The 19,087-nt window shown below is 46.3% G+C and overlaps 1 protein-coding gene across 2 annotated transcripts in view; it reads left to right on the top strand.

Annotated features, from left to right (window-relative positions):
* Positions 1-8,220: 8,220 nt before the first annotated feature.
* WTIP (WT1 interacting protein) overlaps positions 8,221-19,087 on the top strand; it is an 81,485-nt gene continuing 70,618 nt past the window's right edge. The window contains exons 1-2 of one of the 2 annotated variants that reach the window (XM_051629612.1): positions 8,221-8,369; positions 8,497-10,023. In XM_051629612.1, the coding sequence (XP_051485572.1) occupies positions 8,550-10,023 (1,474 nt within the window). In that variant the 5' untranslated portion in view covers positions 8,221-8,369; positions 8,497-8,549. Of the gene's footprint in view, positions 8,370-8,486; positions 10,024-19,087 lie in introns of those variants that run through there. The other variant, XM_051629614.1, reaches the window with a different exon arrangement.

Here is a 19,087-nt window from a genome sequence, read left to right on the forward strand (position 1 = left end):
TGTGCATCTCATTGTGACATGACAAAGCTTTAAGCTGATGGCATGTGTGGCATGTGTAACATGTCTTGGGGTAGTGTCATCCAATTTCACTCACTGAGAAATTTCCCTGTGTGTACTGCTTGGTATGCAGGAATTTAGCTTTCTAATTGTTTTAATTATTATTTTAACAGTAGAGACTATAATACTGGTAACCTTATTGCATTATTTTTTTCTGAAGTTGAGAGTGTTCATGACTTGTAAGTTGAATGGTGTAAGAGCTGAATCAAAATAGCAACATCAGCAGATGTGGGGCTGAAAAAGGGTTGGGGCTATTCAGTCCCACTGGCTTCTACTCCTTTAGTTATTTGTATTCAGTGTAAAATGACAGTATCCAAATTATTTCTTAAAATATTTGGGATGCTGCTGTCCAAGAAGAAACTCGATAGTTTCTCAGGGCAGTAGACAACTCGCTAATAAGGACAGATTGCAAAAAATGTTGAGAATAAACCAGGCTTTGTATCTTAGATGAGGAATATCATTGCAGGACATGAGTTAGGTTAAGTTTGAGAGAAGCATTAAGTAATTTCAAGGATGCATCATACTTTGGTTTGCAGCATGAAAGGTAGTCTAGAATCTAACTACATAAGCAAAAACATCCTGAGGTATTTATAAGATATAATTGTGTTGCTCTTATCTGGGTAATAAGTAGTTAGATGGTCAAAAAATGCTCCTAAATCCTTCCTGTGAAATAATTTAAAGTGAATGGGTTTTAATATGTTTTTACACAGGCTGCTTCTATAGAACATATGACAGCCTGTTCATATAGTGTCAGATGTTCTATTTGGTTCTGCTTAAGTGTGGCAATACTGAATGAACCACTAAAAATGCAAACTGCTTCTGTGCTAAATGAAAAACTGCTTTTCAGAACTGATGGAGTCTAAATGTCCTTAATTGGCTCCTAGTCACCAACATTGTGTTTATGTAGAACTTTCCAACTTAAACTTGCTCTTGAAAGCAAGTTATAAATTGAAGCAATTATTAAGCTCTCATGTAATTAGAAAAAAAGGCAAACCACGTTAAACTGACAATTTGTTCAAGACCTAATAGCAATAATATTATTGTGGAAGGAAGTGTAGTTCAAAGAAGATTTCAGTGTTAAAATGGAGGAAATTATACTCAGTGCTTCAGCTTGGCAAGCCTGATGTAGATTGTGACTTTGCTAAAAATTTTTGAGTTAGGCTCATTAAATCAGTCTACAAATTTCTATTTGCAGTGATACAAATTGGGTCTTCTGTCATGCAGCTTTCTCTAGTTGTTTGTTTACACTGATGCAAATTTCTGTAGCGCAGATTAACTTCTCTGGCTGCTTTTCATAGTAACAATTCATTCTTAACATCTGTGTTTTATTTACTTAGAAAATTTCAGTGCTATGTATGAAAAGGACAAGAGAAATAGTGAAATATTTTAGTGTAGTTGCAGCTGAGAGTGTATCTAGTATCTGTGTATGCTATTAGTTCAATATCCCTTTTCTGCAGTGGTGCATGGAAAGGAATATTGACCACTATTGATACAGAAGTTAACTAGAGATTCCTTAGGCTGCTCTGACTTAAGGTGAACAAATTTCTAATTAATTTCCTGCAGTCTTACTATCTAAAAAAAAAAAGCAAAAAAAAAAAGCAAGCAAGCAGAAGTGCAACCTATCTGATGCTCAGAGCAACTAGAGAATCACCCCTGAGGGGCAACTGATGGAGAGTTCTGGAGAAAGAACTTTTGGGGCCAGGATGATGGGGAGCCCTGTACCAGCCCATTCCCTAACGGGTAACTTTAACCTTTAGGTAATTATTTAATGTTTGTACTAGTTCTAGGTGACATTTTAATTTTACCGTATGACACCATTTCATAGTTGAACCACAGAGAGAGATGCATACTTTCCTGGCGTGTTGACTCTGGCAGCTGGCAAGCAGATTGATGGGCCGTTTCAAGTTCTGACCTTTACAACAAAGAACTCTTGGTAACCATTTATTAGATCCGAAAAAATAGACTTCTGTTCAGTTTGTATTGATATTATCTGCTTCAAGCCTTATCTCTATTGCCCCAGAACTGTAAATTTGGATTAGAAAACTGAATAAACAGTGAATTAAGGAAAATTAATTTTTTTCCCTGTGTTCTGCTCCTGTGTCTATAGGTAAAGGTAATTCCTTTCTTCTCTTTGCAGTTATAAGGAGAAGCCTTCAATTTTGTGCATCGAAAATACTGAACATGCAAGAAAGGAGCATCATAGAATCGAAGTAATATAAAAAACCTTACAGAAGTCAGTCATGTGGTTTTTGCCTGCCAGTGATTATTTCTGGGCTAGTGTCTAAGCAGAATGATTACAGAGGACATATGCCTACACACGAAGGAATAGGAGGGGGAGTGAGTGTAATGCTTTCATTTGGAGACCTTGATTATTTTTTAAGGAAGGAACAGGATGAAGTAAATAAATGTGCTCCTAAGATACAGTTTGATAGCTGTTTCTACTGAGAAGAAAATTGTTATTTATATATGTCATGATCTGTCTTTCTCATCAGCATACTTCTTCACATGAGAAAAAATGAAAAGTTTTCAATATGATTTCCTACAGAAAAGCTACAGAGTTGCTCTGCCTGTCCTCTGCAGCAACATTTGAAGCTACTTGCAAATTAAGCAATTACATCAGCGATCTCAAAGCTGCTGCAATTTGACAAGTAAGTGGCTGTAGATAAAGAGAGACAGACCCAGAGAAGTGCTCCTGTGGTAGCACTTAACCTTTTTAGGTGTGATACTCACACACGTCCCTGCTGGTGAGTGTATAGAAGTCCAGGTAGGAGCCTGCTGCATTTTGCACATCTAGCCAGTGCTAACTGGAGGTAGCAGGAGTGTGCTGGGGAAAGAGACTGGCTATAATACCTAACTAGAAGCTTGCAAAGCTGCTAGAAGCTGTGGATATTACAAAGAGGACAGAGAGAAGGCTGTATGAAGGTGATCCTGGGAGAGAATTAAAGATGTTCTAGAGGGGGAGTGCCAGAGACAGAAGAGCACTGACAAGTCTGTTGAGGGATGCAGGTGAACATGGTGTGAAGAATCTGGAGGTTCTGTATGTTGTGGCTGAGGACTGGGGTAAGTCCTGTAGCAGTGGAAGAGGTCTATGGGACAAAAGGGGAGACAGGACTGCTGCATTACTGGAGATTTGGAGAGTAGGTTACAAACTGGAGAATGCAGAGGATGCAGGCTACAGACCTGCAGGAGACTGGCCGTCGTTAGTTCCATTGCTTATGGAACAGCTCTATACTTCCTGCATATTTTTTTCCATTTTCTTTCAGTTAACAAGGGTTATCTCTGTAATACCATTTTATATGGAAAATACCATGAAATGTAAGTGTAATTGGTGTTCAACAAACCAATGTCCTCTTTCTTCTGAAATGATCCTCATCATAGCTGAAGTGTGTTGTGTTGTCAGGTCAGGAGGCCTGGGCTCATAACCTGCCTCACTTCTTGTGAGGTGCATACAGTTAGTCTGATAACTTTCACCAGCTGAGAATAGGGACATGTGTTTACAAGTCTGGCCCTCACATGGTGTTTCTACTTTATATTAAATGCACTAGTGGTTTCTTTGCTGGATTATGGTTTGCAGTATTATAATCAGGGCTTTATCATGTCAAGATAAAATTTAGCTCTGCAGAGTCCCAGGTTTGTTTTTATATTTCCAAATCTCTGAAATAAGAAGCAGCTATATAATCTAAGACCTCCTTAAAAGTCTTAAAAGAACTAAGTGGGTGCACTGCTAGCTGAGCTGGCCAACTAAATTAGGTATTTATGCAAATATTGTAACTGTGGTTAAGCTGATTGTGTTTGAATATATAGTGATTATGGCCAGTGGTTGCAAGGAAGTATGACAAAGGCCGTGTGCAGTCTCCAAAGTATGAGCCAATAAACTGCTTTGGCCAGAAGTTTTATTATCTGAAATATGTAAGAGAAGTGGAATATGAAACTATAAAAGAAATAAGATACATAAATGGTATAGTAATCTTAAGTGCTTGGACATATGTTGTCTGTCTAATCTAGCACGTTCACAAAGTGCTCGTTGTGACTGGAATTTTACAGGGTCTGTCCCAAGCTATATTTGTGCAGCACAGCAAATAGCTGCATTTGTAATAAATGAGAAGAATGTAAAAAATGTTAAATAGTGCTTTATTGCATATTTAGAATGAGAAATAACCTGTAAGTCTGCAGAGTAGTGTTAGTAAAAAATATTTTAAATAGTTGTGCCTAGCAAAGGTAGCCATTCAAATACAATGTGTTCTGTCTACCAGAAGATGGTGCCCTAAAACACATTCGATAATTTCAAATTTTAAAAGCTGTGATCATCTGCAAATCACTATTGTGAAAAATAAGTCAGAGCAAGGTGATTTGCACATAAATCACCCAAGTCCAAATATATATTAATAATCAAACTTCACATTCCAAAAAGCTTGTTTATACTTAAGGTTATCACAATACAAATTCACATACCCAAACAAGCAAAGCAATATAAACACATCTATCACTTCAAAGAAAATAAAAACTTCAGTCCCCCCTTCCAAAATAAAAACACTTCTCAACATATTTTTTTCTATGAATTTCACAAGGTTTTTTATGTTTTGTTTTTTAATTGTGATTAAAGCAGACCAGAGAAAAAGAGTAATTATATTCCTCACCAAGAAACCAATCAATTTTAAATCTGGGAATCAGAACAGTAAATCCCTAAGTAATAATAAGTCTTATTTACCTTGTGGACTTCCAGGTATAGTTTCATTGTTTTCTTAATGTTAAAGACAAGGAGGGAAATTGTAAAAAATGAGGTGGCATCCAATTCAATAAGCAAAACTGTTGAGCAGCTTCAAATTGTTAAATTGATGAAGTGAGACAAAGAACACTCTCCTGTATTATGTCAGTAAAACCACACCTGATACAACATACACCACTCCAGCAGCCAGAGGGATTTCTGCCATTGTCTTCAAGGGCGAAACTTTCACCAGTGAATTCTTACATTTACAGATTCTCTGCTTTGTTGGTAATAAAGTGTTTGCAACTCGGGGAAAGAGAATCCCAGCAGACCATCAGGTCTCCCTGCCTGTTGGCTTGGACAGTGTTTCCTTGAAGGCACTGGCAATTAGAAGAAACAGGAGTGCACTCCCTGTGAGGCCCAGCCAGCTGATATTCACAGATCAATAACTCCACCTGGCTTTTTTGCTCCCTTTAAGTCTTAGACAAAGAAGTTTATTTAACCAGGAGCAGCTGGCTTTCCTTAATATCTGATTTACTGATATAACTTAAAATCAGGTGTAAGGACTACCTCACCAAATCAAGAAATCAAGCTCAGCTTTTGTAATACTCTGTGGCAGCTCTTGTGCTCTTACCTGTGCAAGTGTGAGTCTGTTTGTGATATATACATTTTACTGTTGAAATTAAGCAAATATATTTAAAATAAAGTGGGGAAGAAACCACATCAGGGTTGTCAAGCTGTAATTGCCCAGTATTATGGGTTTTCTTGTACATAACAGTAGGCAAAATGATGGGGTACTTGTTACAGCAACAGCAGCTTTAACTCTACACTTTTTGTTTGCACAGCCCAGCACATATGGTCCTCTGTGAGGAACACAGCAGTGCTTGAGTGTGCTATGTACCACTGCAAACATATTTATTTCACCCATGTGGGCTACATCTGTGGCTACAGTGTGGATAAATGTTATGTTCATTATGTGTATGACAGAAGTACGATTTACTGGTGAAGAGCAGGTCTGCAGTATTGGCCTTGCAGCAGGGCTGAGATGGGAACACTGCAGGGATACTCTGGACCACGGCTGCAGCAGGCTCAGCTGGGCCTTGCTTTGAGGATTTGCTTATTGAGCACAGGCTTTCAACAGTAAAAGTAAGTGATTTTTATTATTTTATCCACATTGCTCACTCAGAAGGGTTATTTCCTTAGCTTCCCCAGATTATCTCAGTCCACAGAATTTTCCCCATGAGTTAGTAATACTCAACAAAGCAGGTTCTTTACAGACTTATGTACCAAGAGGCTTACTGTAGAAACTTGCTACCTGCTGGCACCAGAAGCAGTATAAAACTATGCTAACTCAAAAGGTGGAACAAGGGCAGATTTGTGGCTCAGAAGGACAGAGCTCCTGCTGTATCTTACACTTCTGACTTCACAGAGCATCAGCTCTGCAGTTCCTACTGCAACAACAGCTGCTCAAAATGCTTCCCTGCGTAAGTGCACAGGGCCTCCCAATACATCCTACCCACTCTGTTAGATTAATAGGAAAGTTAACTAATGTGGTAAAGTTTTCTTACAAAAAAACACAATCCCCCCCCTGCTCTGGCAGGGGGTTGGACTAGATGATCTTTCGAGGTCCCTTCCAACCCCTATGATTCTATGATAAACTTCAATTAATTTTTCATTACTTGTGCTCTGATGAACCAAGTTCCCAGATTGACCATGAGCCTCTCCTCATTTCTTAGGAAGACAACCTTATAAAAACTGGCAATAAGTAGTTCAAAAGAACAGAAGAGAACATCCTAATACAGGCCCTTGGAACTACTGAAGAAGGAGCTCTGCACCTGTACACTTGAAGGCAGCTGCCCACAAGGTGCCCACTGCTCCAAACAAACTTTGTACAGGAGTCCCCTGGTGGGGCAGATGAGGGCTCAAGTTAATGGTGATTTCCATGTGTTCTGCTGAAGGAACCTCTGGTTTTGGCAAGTACGTGTATGTTCATATTTGCACATTTATGTTCATATTGAAAGTGAATTACCTCTCCTATGTCTAACAGATTTGCTTTTCAAGTCTTGCTCTGTACATTTACATGGTTTGTTGGATTATTTTTTTTTCCTTTGCTGTCCCTGCACATATAAACAAACAGATTGCCAATCAATTGCCCTCCACAGCCAGGGACATTTTTGAGTACACAGTTGCCTTTAATGTTTAATTAGGTATGATAACAGGATAAAATGTTCTTGGCACAGCAGAATGCCTACGGCTCAAACTTGCAACATACTTCCCTCCTCACAGGGTGCTCAGCACCCAGCAGTGTGAGGACACCACAGGTATCTATTGCTGCTTCATCAGCATTTCTACCATCAACACAAATGATCGTCAGGGATTTGCAGCTTAGTGGCGGAAAAAAATCCCAACCCGATCGCAGACCGCGGTGCGGCACCAGAGGTGTCTGCTCCCCCGCCCTGGGGGAGGGGGCGCGCCCGGCGGGGCCGCTGGGTGCGCGCAGATGTCCCCGGCAGGCAGCGCCGGGCTCCGCGCCGCACCGAGAGCCCGCTCCTGCGAAGTTACACAGACGGCAGCACGCTTTTTACAGCTCGTGTCAATTAATGGACTGCTTTAGGCCACAGTATGTTTATCGTGTGTCTTAGTGCTGCCTTTAAGACTAAAAAAAATAACTGCAAATAGCTATCGGTCGCCGTGCTAAAAGCACAGGTCCCGTCAGCGGAGCCCCCTGGCCGGTTCTGGGGATTCTGCACAGGTGGGAGTCCTTCCCGGCAGCGGGGCCGGTCCCGCCGCCCCCGCACCCCCCGGCACGGCCCTGGCGCTCCCGCTCCCGCGGGACGAGGCCGCGCGCCCCGCCAGAAGGTTCTCGCCAGGGGCGCGAGCGGCTGAGCCCCCGGAAGGCGGGAACCCCGCGCGCTCGCTGCGGCGCCTCCCTGACAGACCCTCAGGGCGCTCCCCCCGCAAGGGCTCCCCGGGGCGCGGTGACAGCCCCGCCAGCCCGCGGTGAGCAGCAGCACTGCCCGCCGGTCCAGGACAGAGCTCGGTGAGCGCCGGCCGAGAAGAAGAGCGGGCGGCACGAAGGGGAGCTGCCGGCCCCGCCGCCGAGCAGCGCCGCGGCCGCCCTCTCCCTGACTGACTCGGTGAAAATCATTGTTTGGCTCCGGCATTAACTACATTCCAGCGGGACGCAGCGCCCAGTCTCCTTCCTCGCATTCCTGCCCCACACAAAGGAGTCCCTGCCTCGCCGCGCCCCGCGCCCCGCTCGCCGCCCCGCAAAGCCCCTCCGGGCCGGCCGCCACCTTCTCCCCCCACCCGGCGGTGCGGGCCGGGCCGCGGCCCCGCGGCGGGGCGGCCGGCCGGGGGCGGCGGGGGCAGGGAGTCGCCGAGCGCAAATTCCTCCGCGCAGCGCGCCATTGACTGGACCGAGCAACTTATTTAAGGCTGGAAAGTGACACAGGGGCTCCTCGTCTCCAGTCGCCGCGCTCCGCCGGGCAGCCCGGCCGCACCGAGCCGAACGCGCCGCGATGCCGCTGAGGTGACTGCCGCCCCGCCTGCTCGCCGCCCCGCAGCCCTCGGGAGAAGGAGCCGCATCCTGCCGCTGCCCCGCCAGGTCCGCGGGAAGGGGGCTTTCTTTTGGAGTGTTTTTCGTTTATTTTTTGGGCTTTTTTTTTTTTTCTTATCTTTTTTTTTTTTTTTTTTGGTTGTTCCTCTCTCTGCTCCGCGCTGTGCTTTCGCAGAGTTCGCCGTCCCTCCCCCCCTCCCGCCCCGCGCCGCCGGGCTCCGGCCGAGCATGGAGAAGTACGAGGAGGACATGGCACTGAAGGCCACCAAGTTCATGGAGGATCTGTCCCTCTACGAGCCCTGCCCGGAGGGTCTGTACGGACGGGGCGGCCGCCGGGACCTGGCGTTGCACCCCGACCTGGAGGAGACCAAGCGGGTCATCGCCGCCCACATGACGGCGGAGCAGCGGGGCCGGAAGATGAACGGCACCGCCGCGCCGCCGCCGCCCGCCGAAGCCTTCCCTGCCGCCGCCCCCTGTGGCAAAGCCTACCCGCCCGCGGCGCCGACCGCCCCGCTCCGCGCCGCCAACGGCCGCGCCGCCGCCGCTGAGCCGCCGGCCGCGGGGCCGCCGTGCTGCGAGGAGGGCTTGTGCACCCGCTCCGAGGTGGCGCTGCCCTGCTACAGCGGTTTCACCGACAAGGGCAAGCGCTACTCGGCCGAGGGCTACCGCTACGCCGCGGGCAGCGCGTACGAGGGCGGCTACGTGGCCAAGGGCGGCGGGCGGGCGCCCGGCGGTCCGGACAGCAAGTACGGCGCCGCTAGCCCGCGGGCCAGCCTGGCCGCCTCCTCGCCGGGCCCCGTGGCCGAGCACGGCAAGTTCTCCAGCCCGCGTTCCAGCCTGGGCGGCGCGGCCGCGCTGCCCTACGAGAAATTCTCCAGTCCCCGCTCCAGCCTAGTGGTTCCCGGCCAGGAGAAATACGGTAGCCCCCGTGCCAGCCTGGTACAGTACGACGGTGCCGCCCTCAGCCCCCGCTCCAGCTACGCCAGCACGGCCAGCGACACCAGCAAGCACTCCAGCCCCCGCGCCAGCCTCACCAGCTACGACGGCGGCGGCAGCAAGCCCAGCAGTAACCGCACCAGCGGCATCAGCATGGGCTACGACCAGCGCCACGCCAGCCCTCGCTCCAGCACCGCCAGCCAGTACTCTTGCACCACCAGCCCCCGCTCCAGCTACTCGGACTCCAGGTACGGCCCGCCGGGCAGCACCGAGCCGGAGGGGGCGGGAGGCACCGGGCTCTCCCTGGCCAGTCCCCGTTCCAGTCTCTGCGGCCCCGAGGGCCGCGGCGCGCCGGGAGCCGCCGTGGTCAGTCCCCGCTCCAGCATCTCCAGCCAGAGCTCGCGGAGCTCCCGCGGTTCCATGAGCGCCTACCCCGAGCTGCAACTGCCCTCGCCCCGCTCCTCCCTCCTGGGCCCGGGTCTGCAGGAGGACGGCGCCGTGCCCGAGCTGGGGGATGTCTACCACAAGATCCATGCCCAGTCACCGCCGCGGCACGACCAGCAGCACCTGGCCGCCGCTCCCGAGGCGGCGTCCCCCTACGCCTACAGCCCGACCAAAAGCTCCACTTCGGCTCCCAAATTCAAGCTCCCCTACCAGGTGACCCCGTGCCGGGAAAGCGGCCCCAGCCAGGCGGAGAGGCGGCTGGAGGCGCTGACGCTGGAGTTGGAGAAAGAGCTGGAGATGCACATGAAGAAGGAGTACTTCGGTGAGTGAGCAGCCGGGGTAGGGTACGGGCGGCTGCGGGGCTGGAGTGGGCAAGCGACTGAAGGGCAGTGCTGTGTGGGGCCTGGCCGGAGCTACGTGGGTTTTGCTGCGGTTAGGGTGAGTGTGTGATGCCTAGGCTGCCCTTGAGAGGTACCTGTAGAAGTCCTGTACACGCTGTCGAACTGGTCTAACCAAGAAGTGCTTGGACCATATCTCACTCCTGTCTGTCTCCCGTCTATTTCTTATGCGATTTGCCAGGGATATGTGGTGCTTCCTCTTCCATGTGCGGATGGGAAACTTGTCTGAGGTGCTACAGAAGCTGTTTGTACTGTGGGGGCTTACAGTGGCTCTCATTTACCTCCCTTTCTCATGGGTTGCTTCACTGATAACCTGCAGCATCTCTGAGGTTGTGGCTTTGGAGATCATGCTCTCAGGCCATCCGTGGTAACTTAAAGATGATGAGCATGGCTGGTGAAGCAATTTTTAGTGCTTTGTTGATTAAAAACTTTGTGCTAATTCAGCATGCCTGTGGGAGCTCGGCATTATCTTTGCCTCGTGAGGCCTCCCTCGCAGGGTCTGCTGAGTACGTGAGGCTCGCAGGGGTCGGTGTCATCCCTGGGGTGGGAGAGGAGAGCCCTCAGTCCTTGCTGAGGCTAAATCAGCCTGCTGGTAATCTTCTGAATTTTTCTTGCTTCTTTATAGAGCAAAAGTATCTTTCTGAAATGAGTGAACATGTTTTGTAGTCACATGGGATTAAGCTTCCCTGTCTTTCTCACTTTGTACTGCGTGGAAAAGGCCAGAATGCCTTTGAAAGATAATCCTGGAGTGTGCAAATACTTCCCTGTTTCTTCTGTGCTGGGGACTGCAGATGAGCTGGGCAACTGTGGGACCTGGGCAGCCTTCTGGAGCAGTTTGTCCTGTGTTTGAATGAGAGGTGAGGGCTCTTGTGTAGGGATGTAGAACTTGTGGCAGAGGAGGGAGAAAGAGGCCTAAGAAGATGAGGGGCTGTGGATGAGCCAGCCTTCATCCATAGGCTTTATGGGGACAGGCCACAGGGGAGAGGCTTGCTGGTAGTGTGTGATTCGTGTGATTTCTGACCAACATGAGTGTTGCTGAGGATGGAGACATGCATTATCTGGGTTGCTCATTTAAACATGAGGATTCAGACTGCTTTTGGCACAGCATTAGTTTGCCCTGCATGGAAGGGAGGAGTTGCAGGTCTTGCAAGCATTTCTGAAATGCTTGTAGAAAGACAAACCTGGGCTGATCAGCAGAGGTAGGTGGGTGAGTAGTACCATCTCCTACAAGGAAAGCCCGTCTGTGACCTGCAATAGCATAGTTTCTACAAGCTCTTGTGCCCAAATGAAGGAAGCTGAATGCAGTGCTTACTGCCTTCCTCCTTCCGGTGTGTGGCTGATAAGAAAGTTGATGGCCTGCATCTTTTGCTGGGTCTGGCACCTGGTGTGGTACTTCTCACCAGCTGAGTGACTCCAGCTGAGGACAATAATGTTTTTTTTTCTGAGTATGTGCAGTAGCTGGATAGGGAGCTTGTTAACACACGTAACTGTGAGAAAGGTTACCTTCAAAATTTCAATGATATGCATCGAGAGGTTGAGAAATAAGATTTATCTGGAGTAAGAAACAAGATAAAACTGTCCTGAGCCTCTGAGAGTGGCTTCCAGTGGCCAGGGAAGCTGGGTGTGTGATCAGAGACTCCAGGAGCAGCCCTGGGGAATCCATGTTGTGAGTGGGTTTTCCTTACAAGAATTTGCCAGTTGTGAGTGTCACTACTGCAGGTATGTTCTGAAGTGACATGTTCCAGCATGCCCCAAACCTTGGTGGATCCATCCTATGTAGGATCAGCAGCAAGCCTGTGCTTTTATGCATAGAGAGTGTATGTACCAGCTGCTCTGTAGGTATTTGTTGAAGCAGCACAAAGAAGTGCTTCTGTGACTTGCACCCTGAAAGCAGATGAAACCCAGAAGGTGCATTAAAAGAGAAAGTTGATTTGAGAGTTGTTGAGGTTTTAATAAATCCTGTTGTGCTTGATCCCACATTGCTGGTTCTGATCACCCATGGAGGTGAATGCTGAGCTTCATCTGAGCAAGCTCATGAGGGGCTGGCAGGGACAAGGATAGTGAGAACAGGATGGAGAGAAGTGTGCTGTTTAGTTTGATTTGAGGTAAGAGTCTTAAAAAAGTGTTAACAAAGGGAAGCAAGGAGAAATGTGCCAATTTGTGTAGCAGCTCGCACATATTACAGCTGAAGTCTTTCCTTATGTGTTCATTCCCTTAGTGCTGGTATTTGGCACACTCCAAAGGCAGTTGCAGGGTGTTCTGTGATGCCCATGGAGAACAGAAGTGTTGAGTCAATTGTCTAATGAAGGCAGAGGGAACAGAGGAGATAGTTTGATAGTCCTTAATTAAATGAGCTCAACTGTCTAGTGAGTAAATGCTTATATGAGGACAGTGATAACTTTACTGTGCTGTGGCCTCCCCCCTAAAAAAAAAAAATAATATTTTTTTAATTGAGCAGTGTTTTATTTTGAAACAGGTTAAGTGACTAACCAGTCCTTTTTGGATGAGGAGCATCTACCCTGCCTTTCCTCTCTTCGTGGGTCAGTTTGTCTGAGTGTTTCCCAAAATGTGCTCATGCTGGCAATCCCTGGCTGCTCTTCCATACCTCACTGCTTTGCTTCAGGAGAAATCTGTAGTCTGAGGCAGATAAATACAGGTTGGAGGACATGGGCAGGGTTTGAGCATTGGAAAGGCTCTGGGGGAGCCACGGAGTGTGCAGCCTGGCGGGTCTAGGGGACTGAGAGCCATCTTTGCTCGTGCTTATGTGAACGTCTCTTACCAGCACTGTGCTGGGATCTTTGCTTTACTGTCTCATCTTCTCCATCTTTCCCTTTCTTCTCATAGGCTTCAGTGTATCTGTAGGGAGAAGGAGAATGCCCTTCTGCAGTTGGTTTAATGTGACTGAGGATGACAGTGCCCCAGGAGGGATTCTCTGCATCTGCCCTACCCCCAGTGCACAGCTGTGAGGTAGCACCCTGCCACTTCCAAATGCTCCCACCAGCCTGTTGTAGCCACATACACTCACTGACCTTACTGAAAATAAAGCCTGCAGAGAAGGAAGGGGAAAGAGAGGATTTTTGCAGGCTGGATTTGAGAGCTGCTCCAGTTCATCTGTGTTGATGAGGTGACTGGAGCTGACCTAAGGGTGAGGGTGCAGAAAGAGGGTTCAGAGAGTCTGTGCCTTTGGTAGAGGTCTGGAGTTGGATGGGGTTAAAGCTTAGAGACTTCATTCCGTTGTAGCTGCTTCTTCTGAGACCCCTGTCAAGGTACTGACAGTTCAGCAAACATGCTCAGTTTAGTGGTAGTTGCTGAGAAGTGAGATGATAAAAACTCACTTAACTGTTCTAAGATGAGCATTCATATGTGATAAGGTGAATTGTCAAAGTTGTGTTACAGTTGTGTTTAAATTTAATGTGTGTCCTGAGGTGTCAGCAGAACGTTTGTTGGTTTTTGGAAAGTCATCAGGTCAGATGCTGTCTTGACTTTTATTTACTTTGCAGGATTCTTCAGTTTGATATCTAGGTTTTGAAAAAAACAGTTTAAGGCAAAATTGGGATTGTGGCATGCCCATCCAAATCAAAGCAGTCCTTGAGGGACTGACTACAAACCTACACCTTGTCACCTACCAGGTGGGGAAATGGCATAGCATTGAACAGTCATGCTGATTTGGCTGTTGGTTTTTGAACAAGATTTCTCCATATGTCCTGTGACTCTGCTGGTGTGTTGTCAGAAATGGAAGGAGAGTTGATGGGGGGACACGGACAGCAATCATGCACTCCCAGCAGCCTAGCTGTGTTGCAGCCATCGCCCAACAAGCCCTGTCTGCTCATTTTGATCAGGGTAGTGGGATCCAGTGCAAGAAGTGACTTAATTGTCTGACTGTCTTGAACTAAAGAGGAGGTGAAGGAGGTACTGTGAGACTAGGGAGGCAGAGAGAATGTGGATTGTTTCCTCCCTGTGCAAAGTCTAGAGACAGACCAGCAAGTTTGCAATCTTTCTGGTGTCCTTTGACACCCCTGTGCAGTGCTCTTCGTGAAGGTGGCTTTTCTAATCGCTACACACTGAGCATCTTCCCCACCCTTTGCTGCCACCTCATCATCCCCTGTATCTCTTGCAGAATATAGCAAGCTTGTACCTCATATAGAACTCCTCAGTGAGAAATGACCAGTCCCATCACAGCAAGCTGATGGTTTTCTTGTGTTCCACAGGTGCATTTGTCTGACTCTTCTCCACCCTGAGGGAAACGGCCCCTTTCTCGGTATCCTGTGAAATAACAAGCAAAGCAGGGGTTGGTTGATGTCTGAGTGAGGCACAAAGTCTGGATTATGTTAATAACTGTAGTTAATTGTCTAGCAAAACTCTGTTCATACCCTAGAAAGTATGCTTGACTTTTGAGAGCTCTTGGATGTTTCCAGTAAACCACCCAACAGTACTGGCATACATTTTCTTGGAGCACCACCAGGAAATGCTGCTGATAACATCCTGTTGAAAAGCCTTTGGCCTGGTAGGTAGGTTAAGGGAATGAATAGATCCCTAGACACATCCGCACCCTTTCTGCCCTTGTGTACATAGTCATACATGCAAATCTGTTTCTTTGCATTGAGAAATCCTGCTGGCATTGCAGGATTGGCTTTTGAACCCTACAGTGTGTTTGTGAGTTCAGAGTTGTATGTTCATGTTTCTTTTGTGTGTTCAGGTTGATGTGATAAAATGGTGTATATACAAGTGAGATCAAAATTAAGCCAGATAATGTTAAGTCTCTAGAAGCTCCATTGCTTAAAGATGAAATTTGAAAGTCTGAATGTAATTTAGATGAGCTTGCAGTTGGTGAGATGCATTTGCTGAGGTGTTGCTTTTTGTTGTATGATTTCCTGAAGCTTTCTTGGTGAAATATTAGATCTTTCCTGTTTCCATCAAAACAGATGTAACAGTTGATATATCATACTGTTTTTGAAAATAAGCAAAGATTTCTTGTCTGGGAATTACTTTAATTTCTCTTTTTCTGGATGTAGAAATCCATTCAGCTTTGATGTCCTTGAGCTTTTGCAGTCAAGGCTGTCCTGTGAAAAAGGGTTTCTTTTCTACCAGTTTGAGCCTTTAATAGGCAAACATCTAAATAGAAATAAACTTGAATGGTGTAGTCTCCTGAAGTGTTCAAACAGATCGTGTACTTCAGAGTTTGGTTTTGCTAATCTCCCAATTACAGCTGGAAAATACATTGCTGAAACTGATTTGAGTGGTCAGGCTTTTTTTAGCTGAAATGCAAGAAAGCCCTCAAAAATGAGGTCAGAGAAGGGAGGTATGTGTTCACTGGCAAAGGTGCAAGAAGAGCTGCAGTGTGAATTAGCAGCATCCTGCTGGCTCACAGCTGCCAGCAGCCTGCCCTCCTGTTACTGATTCTACCCTGAGACCAGGGGCAGTGCAGACTGTGTGCATGAAGGGGAGAGTGAACAGTGCTGCTGCTTGTGCTTGAGTGCAGGAGAGGAGTGGGGAAGAGTGTGGATGATGAGCTGAGTGAGTTAAGAAAATAATGGTAGACAGTGATGGGGGAAGCCTGGAGCTGGGGGTCCTCCAAAGGAAGGAAGGTCCAAGAAAGTGGGGGGAGAGAACGTGGAAAGAATTCAAGACAACGAATAAGATGTAAATAAGTGTGATAACACAAGTCAGTGGACCTGGAAAAAAGTCCTTTTTTGTCTGTGCTACGGAATGGCCTTTGAAGGATGTGGGAGTGGTCCCAGATGACTTATTGTAGTCCCTACTAGTCATGCACATACTTGAGTCTCCCTAAAGTTGGAAAGTGATAAACCATGTAATATGTAGTAACAGGAGGGGAGAGATGTGAAATATGTGTGTTTATATTTTAGGTGCATGTAATGTACAATTAACAGTAAATGGAAATTTGGCCAGTACAACTTGCACAAAAGCATGTTATGAGTGGGGACAATGGCTTTCTTACCTTCACTTTCAGGAAATTTGTGTGAATAGGGGTTATTACGGTGAATGTTTTTTGCTTGTGTTTTTTTTTGTTTGTTTGTTTGTGCTTTTACTCTTGGGTTCTCTCTGCATTGTTATAAAAGCACTGTGTGCAGAGGGGGATGGTGACTTCCAAAGAACCACCATGTGTTTTATTAGGGCTTCCATGGTTGAGGTTTCTGTTAAAGAGGTTTGGATGTGTAACACAGAGTTGGCATAGGCAGTGCTGTGGTATAGTAACTCCGGGTTTGTTACCGTTTCCTGCCGCCTTACAGCTTGGGAAGGGTACCTGTATGTGTACCCCTGTGAATGTTGTACCTGGTTGATTTTCAGCCACTGGGTGATGCAGCACTGTGGAGAGGGAAGAGACGACCCTGTACCTCTAAAGTAGAGGAGATGGTTTACATGCAAAATGCCTGCAGAGAAGGAAGTTTCTTTTTGCCTCTTTCAAAGAGTCTGTACCCTTGTGGAAAAGGATACTGGTTTTTGGGGTTTCAGTGGAGCTCATGTTGCAGTTCACTTTGGTTTGGAGTGGCTGTGCCCCTGGTGATTGCAGTGCCATGGTGCTGTGATGTGAAATGCTGAGCAATTAATTATATCTGCTTGTTTTTTAAGGCCTTGTTACAAACTCTAAGCCAGGTCTGTATTGCATTCCTGAAGTAGGAGGTTCTTAAATTCCCTGAAGTAACATCAAACTTTTAAGGGCATCAGGGAGAGATCCCAAGCAAGATTCAAAGTAAAAAAACTGTTCCTCTAGAAGAGTTTAACTTGTATTGGCAGCTGTTAACCTAGCTTCTGTGCCTGATCCTCCACAAAGATTTATGTGGGTGAGTGTCCCAGTTAAATCATGCACTGGAAGTTTGTACATGGTAGTGTGTAAATTGGGAGTAAATAGTTGAATGGATTCTGTGGCTGCTGTATTTTGCAGACTAAAATGTGATCTGGTTGTGAAGGAACAGGTAACTGTCAAAGTAGTGGTAGTTACATGATTGAGGTTGATGCTTCTTAATGGAAAATTTCCATGAAGTTGTATAATTTTTACTTTAAAAATGTGTGAATGCTACAACTTCTTGTGCTCCCGTTCTGTGGCTGGAGAAACTAGGTGTCTTTTAGAGTATAATGTGGTGTTTGATTTTTATGCCTGTTCTGAACAAACTGCCTTTTCTCTCACAGGGCTGGGAATGTGCAATATAAAGCAAAACTCATACAGCAAACAGGAATAAATGCAGGAATGTGCATGGTGTCTGTTTTATTATGAGATTAAAAAGGCTCATTTTGGAGGGCTGCGTTCAACTGCCTGAAAGGTTCAAGTCCTGACAGGATGGAGGTACCTGGGGCTGTGATGTGGCATTGCTTGGAGATGCTCCAGGGGCGTGATGGCTCTTGAGGCTGGCAGCAGGATTCCTGTTGGCTTATTTGGGAGCAGGACCAGCCTTCAGCTCTTAAAAAAATTAGCAGATGTGCTAAAGATTAACCAATAAATGTCAGTGTTTGGCTGGATTTTACTGCTATTTCTCATTGTGTCTATATGGATGCTGTCTCTGGAAGTGGATTTTGTCCCTCTTTTTTACGTTGGAGCTGATATTTCTGTTGTGGGGTATGTGTTACCTATTTCTCTTAACCTCAGTGTGTTGTTTTAACTCCCTGTCAGTGTTAGCCTTGTTTGTTACTGTGCCATGAGACAGAGGAACACAAGAAAACAGCCAAGCAAGTCATATATCTCTTCCAGCTGGAGTAGTTCACATTGTCTGAAACTTCATTCTGTGTGTTTTGGAGCAGTTTTACCAACTTTAATGTCACATTTTTGTGTTCCAGCAAACTTTTAAGAAAAGGTGTATGACTCCTTAAGGAAAAAACCCCAGCACCCCAGAGCACAAACATTCATTTAGTGCTCAGCTGAGAGCTACTGTGCATATAAAATATGTAAGAGCTTACACAGGGGGGTTCAGCTGGGGGTAAGGATTTATTGCTAATGGTGCCTATTTCCAAATTTGAGATGCTGGAAAAATTCCTCTCGGCAGGTTTTGCATGAAAACCTGTAGGCAGTTTAGTTTAAAACTGTGTTCCCGTGTTGCTGGGGTTGTTGTGGTGCACATGTGCTGACAAGTGCAGCCCAGCTGTTGTCTCACTGAGTGTGAGAGCCCTGCTCTGCAGGCCCTGACCCTCTCTGTTGCTGAGAGAATGGGACAACAGTGGCAGCTACTGCATGACTTGGAAGAAAGGATGTATTGGACTGATGTGGTTGGTGCTGGCTGGTCTGGGGTCTGATGATGGCTGCTGTGCTACAGGCATGATTAGGATTTACCCCATGATGAGTTTTTGGTAGCCAAGGTACGAAGCAGAGAATTGAGTTCCTCCAAGTGTCAGGGATGAGAAGTCAGATGACTTTGAAGAGGGATGTGATCAGGTTGATATAACAACCCAAATACTTAAGGCTGGATTTGGAGGAGATAGTTAATACTAAGGTCTTCCATTCCAGGCAGCAGCACTGAAATGCATCTAGCTCACAGTGAGGGTTGATGAGGATGTTTATGAATAGGAGAAGAGCAGAGAAGGCAATGGGCAAATGTAAAGAGTATTAATACCACATATTGTCATGAAATAGCCAGGGAGTGGATCAAATAGACAATTAAGAGGCATTTAGTAGATTCCGAAAGGTCAAACCTAGTTATATACCACTTTTTTTTATAAGAATTCGGCTGAAAAGGGCTTATTTCAGTTCAGAATGTGTTTACAGTTTTTTGTTAAAAGTAGATAGCTATTGTGGAAGAACTGCTGGGGACTCTCAGATGTTTTCCTGGCCATGCCAACATTTATTTAATTCGCAAGTTGTTTCACTTGCGACACCACTGAACTTCTGGAAAGTGAAAACAAGATGTTTTCTCCCTTTTAATGTGGCCAACTGAAAAAATTAGAAAATTTCAAAGTTAAAATAAAAGGAACGAAAAGCCATTCCTAAATGCAGTTTGACAATTGTGCATATTTAGATGCTCCAGCTCACTTGGATCATATTTC

The sequence above is a fragment of the Apus apus genome, chromosome 11, assembly GCF_020740795.1.
Source record: "Apus apus isolate bApuApu2 chromosome 11, bApuApu2.pri.cur, whole genome shotgun sequence".
NCBI classification, from domain to species: domain Eukaryota; kingdom Metazoa; phylum Chordata; class Aves; order Apodiformes; family Apodidae; genus Apus; species Apus apus.